At 37.2% G+C, this 11,445-nt stretch overlaps 1 protein-coding gene across 2 annotated transcripts in view; it reads right to left on the bottom strand.

Annotated features, from left to right (window-relative positions):
• dnajb6b (DnaJ heat shock protein family (Hsp40) member B6b) overlaps positions 1-11,445 on the bottom strand; it is a 27,465-nt gene that overhangs the window by 14,999 nt on the left and 1,021 nt on the right. For both annotated transcript variants that reach the window (XM_005722778.1, XM_013915537.1), the window contains exons 2-3: positions 3,156-3,274; positions 1,404-1,513 (exon numbers count right to left, since the gene is read on the bottom strand). In XM_005722778.1, the coding sequence (XP_005722835.1) occupies positions 1,404-1,513; positions 3,156-3,220 (175 nt within the window). In that variant the 5' untranslated portion in view covers positions 3,221-3,274. The remainder of the gene's footprint in view (positions 1-1,403; positions 1,514-3,155; positions 3,275-11,445) is intronic.

Raw genomic sequence — 11,445 nt, 5'->3', positions numbered from 1 at the left:
GAAACCCTATGAAAAAAAAAACCCTCCCCCCCATACTTGTGTTAACCCCTTATTGCCTAGTGTATCATATTTGATACATAGTTTTGGGTTTTTTTTGCCAGTTTTTGGGACTTAAACATCATCAGTGTGAATTTCTCCCCCTGACAAACCTAAATAAAATTGCATAATTTAAGCAATAAAAAAAATAAAAATAAAAAACCACAACAACAACAAGCAAATATGATACAAATTAAATGTCATATATGGAAATTTAAACACGATTAATTTTTTAAACAATTACAAAAAATTAAACAAATTAAATTTAAATAAACACTATTTTCAAAAAATTTGAATTTTCTGGCAAGTATTTCCTGATTCAGGCTTTAAATGGTTAAGTTTTCACAAAATTCAGTCTCAGATTAAATGTGACAGAAACAGCTTACACTGACATCCATCTTGATGAAAGATGAGCGTCATGATGCCGCGTTTCTATTTATTTGCATTGCTTTCCATTCTGGATGTCTAACATATGTTAAGTTTTACATTCTACAAGCTGCTTTTTTAAAAGTTGTTGAATATAAACATTATTCTGTGCTCATATTGCACTTCTTTTTTTCAGAATCAAAGAGTTTTCAAAATCTGCATAAAATTGCATTTTGAATTACTTTTTAAATATAACTTTAAGTACTTAAGTTTAAAGTTATTCAAAAAGTTAAAATAAAAAGATCAGTATTGCTGAACTGCAAAATATTTTGGGTGCAGTGTATTTTTTTTCTTCACACAGGTATAATAGAAAAGCTTCAGTGTTTTGTTTTTTAAAACTTGAGTATGAGCAAAATTCATTTAAAAACTAAACCCATCATCCCAGTTTACATTCCAGTTATCCCATCCTGATACTGGTGCTACACTTCTTAAAAATCCCAGCTACCCCTGCATCTTTTGATCCAGTGTCTGCTATGAAACTGAAAAATGATGCTTACATTTAAATTAGAGGGGCAACTCACTACTTTCCTATGTCTTAAAATGTCAGATTTCTGGGCTCTAGATCAATGGCTGAAAAAACAGCATAAACAATCTAACTTCACATCTGGAAACGCTAAAGCACATCACTGTTTTCTGTCAGTTTTACCTGACAGAAAACAGTGATAACCAAAAAATAATGTAAATAACTTACAGCTGTTATAGCTCCCCAATGTGAGGCACAGAATAATTGTGTTTTTTTAGTATTGGTTTCCAAAAATGTGTCACGTTGATGGCAACAACACTTTTTGAACATGTCTCTACCCTCGTATTTATACAACAGGAGCAAAATGTCACTGTTTCTTAATAGCACAAGCTTCACATCTGAGACAGTAATGGCTTCAATACAGCTCATTTCAAACAGTGCACTTGAGATACACCAGCTTCTTGCTCTGAAGTCTCACCGTCTGAGAGAACTTCATACGCCTCTGACAGCTCTTTGAATCTTTTCTCTGCCTCATCCTTGTTCTCAGGGTTCTTGTCTGGATGCCATTTCAGGGCCAATTTTCTGTAACTGAAATACAAACACCATAAAGTCAAAACACACACAGAGTCAAGAACGAGTCGTCATGTCTTGATATAGGGGTGGAAATCGTTTACGCATGTATGACACAGATAACATGCCCCCCCTCCCCCAATCAGAAACATATTCACACGACTGCAGCAGACACACGCTGCGTGTCCTTCTCGCCACCCAAGCAGAAATAACAAAGACAGCCTGACACTGCATTGACAATCAGCACGGGCCTCGCACAGCGGCTTACGCTGCATCAGCGGTTTGTTTTTAAGCTCAGCAGCAGCAGCACACACACACAAAGATGTTCGAACAAGACAAGGGACTGAAAGTCAGCAAGGCTTTACACAATCCAGGGATTCAATCCATTACAGACCTATAGCCAGCAGTCTTTGTTGTAATCTGTGACATTATCTTGCTGACTAAAGCCTGGTCACAGTTCAGTTGGACTCGCTGCATGCAGCACTGTTGGTAATTGTGCAACATACCTCTACATCTTTGACATCTTTGTAGCCAGAAGCAGAAATTTTCTTTACTTACTAACCTTCATATTGTATTATACTTTGACTTTTATCCAGTAAGTTCTTTTTTAGTTGTGCTTCATTTGCACTTCTTTAACCTCGCTTAGATGTGTTTTGTCATATTTTATCGAGTGATTTTATTTTATTAAAAGCCATTTTGCTACAAGTTGCATCTAATGTTTTGGCTGCTGTGACACAGTCATGTCCCAAACTTTTGGGCTGAATAAAGTGAACTTTATCTTATTACAAAACACTGAGCTTTGTATTAACATAAGAGCTTCTGACTATAATTTAATACCCACTAAATTTAATAAACAGACACGATAAATGAGTCTCCAAGCATCGCAGCAGCTTTCTGAGGTTGTATTTTAGGCCAAATGCAGACATGCTAATAACCATTACCTTAAACAGATAGTGTTTAGGTTTAGTAAAGTTAGTGTGCCAATAATTTCTAATTAGTAATAAACTTTAAAAAAGACAGATCTATCATCACGATATTGGATAAATATCAACTTCATGATAATATAATGATCATTAATGAAAACTGCAGTTTCGCCTGGTTTTCCCACAAAGAGAGCTTGGCTCATCTAGTTTGTACAGACTGATCTAGAGTTAAAAAACATGATACATCATCTTTCTGTGACATATTTTTGGCAAATGGCTATTCTTGGCTAGGATGATCCATACTGCTCAATAGTTTCCTCCTCTCTTACTTGTTTTCACCGCATTACCCAAAATAACTTAATGGAGCTCCTGGAGCACATGCCTGATTTGAAGCAGGCTTATTTCTGTCCTCAGCATTAGCATTGCCTCTCCTCTTCACATGTCCAAACAAACTGCTGTTATTGAGAAACCACCAAGGAAGTATAATTAACTGGAACGAGCCTGATCAGTGGGTGAGCAGTGGTGGGTGATTGAAGGTGGAAGGTATTTGACAAGAGCAAGGTTACAGGAAGAAGAGTGGAACATTTCTGCAGAGCACTCTCTCATTTCTCCCTCTCCCTGTGTCAGTTTATACAGCGACAGAGGGATATAATTAACCTATTACGCCCTACAAGTGGCCGACATTTAACGTCAACACTGGCAGAAAACGGAGCACAAAACACTCGAGGGGGACTTACGCTTTCTTGATGTCTTCTTGCGTCGCATTTTTCTCGACTCCTAGTATATGGTAGTAGTCCTCCATGGCTCTGTCTGTCTGTGGGTGCTGTTTTACTTGAGGGTCTTGTGCGAGTGGCCTCTGTGGAAACAGTAATGTTCTGTTAAGACATGTTACAAGATAAAGCCCAAGACTCTGCAACAGCCATGTGTGACGAGTAAGATACAGCCCTTCTAGTCCAGAGGGGTATGCTTGTAAAGGGGAGGGAGGGGGCTGCTGGCATTAAAAAGGGTGGAAATACCCAACAATATTGCACTGCACTGAAATAGCAATACCAGGGACAGAGAAGGTAAGCTAATCCAACCCAAGCAAAATTGCATAATAACCGGGGGATCATCCTTCACCCTGAAGCTAAAAGAGAGAAAGTATGAAACATGTTTTTCTTTTGAATTTTGGAGCCAGCTATAAAGACCATGAATCACTTTTTTTCCTTCTTTTTAAATCATGACCTAAGGTTAGAGTTATGAAAAACAAGACACAACTGGTCTGGTTAAAAGTATCAGAAGACATTCAAGTCCTCCAAGTTTAGCACCACATTTACAATTTTTGTTTTGTAGCTTTACAAACCTGCATCAAGCAGAGAGATATAAAACATCTGTGACCTTGATCTTAGTGAAATATTCACCGTAAAAAGCAGTAGACATTGGACTGTGTGGATATGAAACAAGTCTGCAGAATTAAAAATAAGTCAACGGAGAGAAATAATAAAGGATAAAAGAAGAGGACTAATAAAGTGGTCATCCATCCTCCAATTAAGAGTTCAACAATTGTTCACTGACATGCTTCAAACTGAAAGCTACAAAGGTAATGCGCTGCATTTTATTGCTTGAGAACTTGTTTATTGCCATTTCCAATACACAATAAACAAATATTGCGTAACCTGGCTTACCACTCTTACAGCTAATAAATAACTTTTCAAGTTTAGCTAGGTCACTTCAGCTAGGGCTGGGTGATACAAGGAAAATCTCATATCATGATATTTTATAGCTATATCGTGATACACGATATATATCATGATATGTTGAAAAATTGCACTGGTATACTCATTCCAAATTTTCTACTTTGAATACAAAAAATCTGAATGAATGAAGTTTTATTTTAACCATTTTTAACCATCAGTTGCACAGAGAAGTTTTTCACAAATGACAATACTGTGACAGTAAGTCTCTTTCTGTGGTCAACACTAAACCTTAAACAAACGAAAGATCATAGCGACAAGTAATAATTCACTAGACAAAATAAAACAAATGAAATTAAAAAGATGCTCTTTTGTGTTTACAGCATATAACATATAAAAACTGAAATAAAAAAAAATGTGATGAACTCAAATTATAAATCAAAAGTCTAGACAGTGACTATAAAAAAGTCTGACTGGTTTATTTAACGTTTTCTTTGGTGTGTGCTGAAATGCTGCCATGTGTTTAAAACATTCTTAATTTTTCAGTAGATAACTTTACAGCTGGTGGAATAAATTTGTGGTACTGCTACCTTTTGCGGCAATAGTTTTACTGCATGTTATGCAAATTACTGCATTTTTGCTCAACATTCTCCTTGTGAAATCCAAATGTTGGGACGGGGAGATTAATGATGCATTTGCACCGTGTGGGAGGGGAAAACAAAACAAAAAAAACCCCAAAAACTTGAATTACAAGCAGACAGCTTAACATTGCCATGGTAATTTATACTGTTGTACGTGGGAAAACTTGCGATACATCGAGTATATTCGATATAGTTTCAGCTAAACCTAAAACTTATTAGCAAAAAATAAATACATACTTTTCATTGAGTTACTTGTGGGTGTGTTTATGAATGCACTGTAAACCCTACCCCCTAAAACAACATGAAACAGACGTCTATGGTTAAATGAACTATTATCTGAAGTAATCGAATACCTTTTCCAAGGCTAAGAAATACATCAAACTAACTTCCACATTCACTGTGTAGCACTTCCTCAATGCATGACAACAGCAGGGAACTATTACCAATGGACTCCAGCTCTTTGAGTCACAGCAGCTCTTTTATATCATATGTATACATAGTCTCTACTAGAAGCCTGTTCTTTACACGTGCTAGTCAAGTTGTGAACAAACAGCTGTAGCCTTTAGTTAATTTCTTTAGATTAACTTCAGTGTCTTCATTAATGCCTAGACATAAATATAACCACTCAAAGTGTAAATGAACTTGATTTCAAGCCATGCGTCATATTTTGGAAACCTATGACCAAACAAAAGTTACTTTTTAAGATGCATATGCAAGAGCAGCCACACGTTTCAAATGAATACTATATTATAAAACCCGCCTCTTCCACTACACCCCGATACTCATTTTTCAGAAACGTGCGAAAAAAAACTGACTGAAGAAGCTATAAACTCAGTACTGATGTTCAAACTAGATCTATAAATATAAGCTAACAGTGAGAACAGGTCCTTATTTTGGATCCAGGGTGATGAAATTACCAAATTTCCCTCTGAAACTCTTATTTTACTTAAAGGTGAGAAACATTTCAGCTTCTCCTGTATGGTTGCATTCAGGTCTTTATTTTATAGGACAAAAAGGCTCTTGCACTACTACTAGCACATATTTATCCTTAATGTGTTTGTAAAGAAAACAGGCCAAAATCCTACTTTTCATTGAGGGATGCATTAGCTGTTGTACTGAAAAATATAAAAACAAACCAGTGAGGACTACTGGAGTCCACTGTGTTCTATTTGTTAGCTATTTATAACCTGTGGCCTTTGCAGATAGATTGTGTTTGTGTCTGTTATGTGGGGGGTTGGGGGTGTTTGGCACAAAGTAGTGCCAACGAGTGTCTCCTGGTGGGGACATCGGCACAGGCACTAAACTCTCCTTCATATATCCAAGTAAGGCAGCAATTCCAAATCTCCCTCTGATACTTTATCATACAACCTCCATCTAACTTGACACTAATTTAGCCCGCAATCTAAATATAAAAAAGGATGACCTTCTGAGTTTTGTAAAAAAAAAACAAACGAGTGTCCTGACTCATATCTACTTTTATCTCCCTCACTTGAGCCATAACTGACCTGCTCACCCATCACCAGCGCCCCCGCGGCAGTTGGGATTTAGTGGACACAAGCGACTTCTAGAGATGCGCTTTGCAGTACTGCGCAGAGCTTTAAAAGTGCATTCATGCTTGCATGTGCCCTTTGCTTGCATTACACAGCTAATGTAAATGAACTTGATTCCTCTTATGCCTCAGAGTAAGCACATGTGGGTCCAGTCAATCCCATAATGCATCAATTAAGCAAAGGTGATGGTTGTAAATGTAAACAGCAGACTACCAGAAATTTTTTTCTATTTTCCTAAAATAAGCTATTGTAAAAGTGCACTACAAAAGCAACTTTTTCTGAAAAACAAAGATTTATGCAGTTTTTATCTTTTTGTTAAAACTGAGTATTAAACAAACAAACAAACAAACAAACAAACAAACAAACAAACAAACAAACAAACAAACAAACAAACAAACAAACAAACCCCAAAGAGACATGCTGTGCAATGTAATTAAATATAATGGACACAATCTCACAACTGATGAATCCCATGGCATATACAAGAAGCTAACCTTCTCCACAATAGCCATACACTGCAGTAATTTGGTTCCTGCACCATTCAAAAATCAAACCTAATCATTTTAAAGACCTTAAAATATGAATTACAACTAACTAGTGTTGAAATCATAGACAAGGCATAATAATTAGTTCATTCAACTGGTAAAAATCCCTACGGCAGACAGTAATTGATGCTACAAAGTGAATGTCTTTGGAATTTGACCACTGGTCCAACAAAGTTAACACTATTTGGGGTGTACACCAGGTTGCTGACAGCTTGGCAGCTCCCATGACTTTAAATGAGTCACGGCACTGGCAAATTTTCCATTTTCATTTCTTATCAAAACCACAAGGCAAGGCTCTCAAACCCACCACCTACCCTGTGACACGTGTACTGATGAGGGTCAGGAGTCTAATTTTTGGACAAAGGGTGACAAAAATAAGCAATCAATAATGACCTGACCTCTCGGTGCACCTCTCTTATGTAAGATCAACCCAACAGGAATCAACACAACACTTTGGAGGAAACGCATGCAGGCAAGCTGAGCAGCAAGAGATTACAACAACATCGGTTTAAGTTTTCTCAGCTGTGCCATACTGGTGTGCCAACTGAGATCGCCCTTGAAGAAGCAATATTATGTAACTGTCGATGAACGAGACTCTTTACTGAAGAGCCGCAGAGTATTCATCGTTGTTTGCATTTATACTTTACGATACTGCCAGTACGAGCGAAACTGAGCTAGTTAAAAGCTGCTTTTACCCCTTACCAGTGGTTGAAACAAAGTAAACAAATTCAATTTCATTGTTTCTTTATAAAATGACAAATTAAGTATCTTAATCTAAATTTATAAGTGGACCAACTACAGTTGCTGTACTCTTCATCCCTGTAATCCTCAGTGTATTATTATATTTGCACAACAGTCCACTTTCTGGTTCTTTAAATGGTGTGCTTTGAGACATGTCCAGGTATGCTGTGGGACTTTGTGGTACATTATACAGCTACACAAGTGTTAGAAATCCTCAGCTTATTCTGTGTGTCAGTACTCTGCATGCAGTCCTTTCCCCAGGAAAATAAAATCCTTAAAAGGAAGGAAACCCCTGTTTGTTCATAGAGTTACTGGGTTGTGGGAACAATGACATTACAACTTGTTAGAGGTCCTTATCAACTGTGAGAAAGTCAGTCGATCAGGAAGAAAAAATATATATATAGTAAGATGACATATTCTTTCATAACTTACAATTTCTCATTGCAAAGTAAGTGCAGGTTTGATTAGATTAAGGTAGATAATGTGAAGAAGCAGCAGGAGAAGAAGAAAAAGTAGTATCAGCAGAAGAAGTTGCTTTCCAAACCTAAAAGAAGAGTGGATGACAAACAGGGAAAAATTCAACAAAGATGGACATTGCAGATTTTTTTTGTTGAATTTGGTGGAACTGTGATCCGAATTATATGTAAGGAGAAACTATTTTTTTCCCCTACTCGAACACTGGAGTGGTCCTCCAAAGCAGTGATTACAAAGTAGCAGGAGTAAAACAAGCAACGCTATTTTATTTGGACTGTCAGATTTATTGTGCCATTTGAGACATTATCATTTATTGAATGTGGTCTATTCTTGGTCGTAGTGTATGACTGAGCTATAATCATTCAGGTAAATTCCATTACACAGCATAAATCATTGCCTGAGTCCAAGTTTCAAGAGCATGTTTCTACAAGTTTTCACTCACATTCAAACACATTAGACTGAAGAGTTAAACATAACGTGAAAACACTTTATATGCAGTACATTAAGAGCACTCAAGGTGTACATGTTATGACTTACTGTTTTATTTGGTTTTTGTCATAGTCATTTACAGATAAGTAAATATTGGGTGAATAAGACTAGCTGTTACTGAGGTTTGTATTGAAGCCTGTGAAGATGGAGATGCTCAGTAGTCATCAGGCATATATGAACTGTTCAATTTAGTTCTATTTAGCCTACTGAAGGTTAGATGTCCACTCTGACTGAATAATTAGGGATGAAATGTACAAATATCCTTTTTAAAAAGCATGTATGATCAGAATCCCTTTCATTAGAACGTGAAAACCCAGTTTAAGACCATCATTTTTGAGCATTTCTAGCTCAAAAATGATGACCATCACATACGATCAGTGTTGAAGAAACAGCATATTTATTATACGCTTCAGTCTAGTATCAGCAGCTGCTGAGGGTACAGACAGAAGTCTCGTAAATGTTTTTACGACTTCTGTTTCCACAACCCCCCAAGTTATTTCACCACAGACCAGCCCAAGGGTTTATCTGCTGATTGAAATCTCAGATTAGACTTCAGCATTATGGTTTGCGTCTGTGGAAGTCGGGTTATAAAAGCCGTTGTGTTTTTAGGGCAACTATGTAATCAGAAAAAGGCATCTGAAGTATTTCTGTCAGCGTCCAAGAGCACTCAAACACCACTAAAAATGTGATATTAACAAGACAAGAGCACTGGATAAAACAGGCTCTAGGCAGCTGAGTCCAGGACATAACACAAATTACATCTGACAGAACAGAGAATCAGATGACAGCTAAACACAACAGCTAGCCTGTGTCTTACCTGAAACTATTCATGGCAATGACAAAAGCATTTGTTTTTAAGCAGTACAGGAGCGTTGTTCTCCTCACTTACTATCATTAGAAACACGTTTACCACAGAAGACCTCATTTACAGTAAACACTGAGTGTCGTCTTGCTGGACAAAGAAACCCAAATTTCAGCAAATGGGATAATTTTGCTGATCCAGCCTTTTTTTTTCTTTTTTTTTTTCTTTTTTTAAATAAATAAACCCATCAGATCATTTAAAATAAAATAAAAAAACCAAACACCTCAACATCTGCTGTACCTCTTGGTCCTATGTGGCACTTTGCAGACGATTTTCTATATATTATAGCTGCATGATCTTGATCAGAGGGCAGTGGCAAAAAAAGAAATAAATGTGGAACAACCAGTAGTGCTGGCTACTCCCACTGCTGGGTTTATGCTATTGTTGGTATTTAGCTTTTCCTCTTCCACAGAAATAACAAACACAAGACGCCTTTGAAGTGAAGAAAAGTGAAACCAGGTGTCAAAGCCTTTGTTTGCTGCTTAAACATTCTTTTCATCCCATCTCCTCATCACAATGACCATCGCTCATGCTCTTTGCTATTCAAGCAACCTTTTCCAGTAATCAGCACTCTACTTGTGGACTGCATGTCTCTTCACCTATGCAACCTAAAACAAACACAGCAACAGGAATTCTGCTTTAGGAGGAAATGACCAATGTTCATTTCATATTCAACAAAGGCTCAATAGTGTTGTTTAACATAGCTTGACAGCTTGATGTCGTTGTAATGGTTCTATAGTTACTATAGTAATTTGCTGGAATCAGTCAGCAACAAAAATCAAAGTCAAAGGTGGCGAGCTACATGCTGTAAAGCATACTGAAAGGAGTGGTATAGAGACTTACTGTATGTCAGCAAATAAAACACAAAGCAATGAGAACGTTTGCTTTGATAAGATGGCATGAGGGACTTCAAACTGAAACTGCAAGCCATCAAATTGTCAAACTCAGAACAATACAGAACGATAAACCAACAGTGCGTCACTCAATGAAAACCTCATAAGAGGCTTGGTTCATCAGAAGACCGTCAATGGGTAATACGCCCTGATGTGGCAATACCACAACAAAAATGAAGCCACCACCTGTTTGAACTGGACTTATTGTACTAATTTGGTCTACTAGTTAACCAAAGGAGGAAGCTGATCCTCACTTAAATATGACTGGAAATGAAACTGAATTCCTGTAAAACATCTTAATGACTGATCCCTGGCCTGATCCCCCTTATAGAGGAGACCAGGGCTTTCCTGTAGCTTCCCCTAAAGTCAGGTACAGACCCCTTCAAATTAGGAGTTTTCCAACACTCAACATCTTCAAAACCCATCTAAAAACTCATTTTTATACCCTGGCATTTAAACCAGACTGAGTATTGGCATTTGATTTGCATCCATCCGTTTTTCTGTAATGTGTTGGGGGTTTTTAATCGTTTTTTTGTTTTGTTTTTTAAAAACACCAGGTATTTGTGTCTCCTCCTGAGATCAAATAAGCGAACTTCCCTTGTTCGGTGGACTTCAAATCAATCCGCACCAGCCAAATTTCACAATAAGTGTATCACTGGTTATATTGTTATATACCTTCTTAAGCAGGAGCATCAATTTCAGTTTATGGGTCCACATGCAGCCCAGAGTTATATGAAATGGACTGGACCAGTTACTAACAGCTTTTTCAAAATACTGAAATAACACAGCATTTAAATGGGAAAACTGGAACAGTTAATGACTTTGCTATATCTTCCACACAAAACCATCCAGTGGGCCAAACTAGACCCTTTGGGGAGGACTGACTCCTCTGTCTTTAAGTCACATGGCTCCTTTTAAAATAATTAATTAATTAATTATTATTACTAAAATAAGACAAAACCTGGCTTTGAAAGACCCTCATATGGCAACAGTCAGTGGTTATTTTAGTAACTGCTTAATAAGAACTTGTTTTCAGATGTACTGTGCTGACAATCCAAATATCAGTTTATAAGAGGTCACCCAACGACATTAAAACTTGATTAGCAGCAGTAAATAGCAGAAATAGGCTGAACTTAGTCAGTGGCCACTTCCTGTCACC

This window comes from Pundamilia nyererei, unplaced genomic scaffold (assembly GCF_000239375.1).
Source record: "Pundamilia nyererei isolate P.nyererei 1_Seehausen unplaced genomic scaffold, PunNye1.0 scaffold00007, whole genome shotgun sequence".
Lineage (NCBI taxonomy): Eukaryota > Metazoa > Chordata > Actinopteri > Cichliformes > Cichlidae > Pundamilia > Pundamilia nyererei.
Note: the sequence above shows the minus strand (reverse complement) of the source record. Positions and strands in the feature narration are given on the sequence as shown.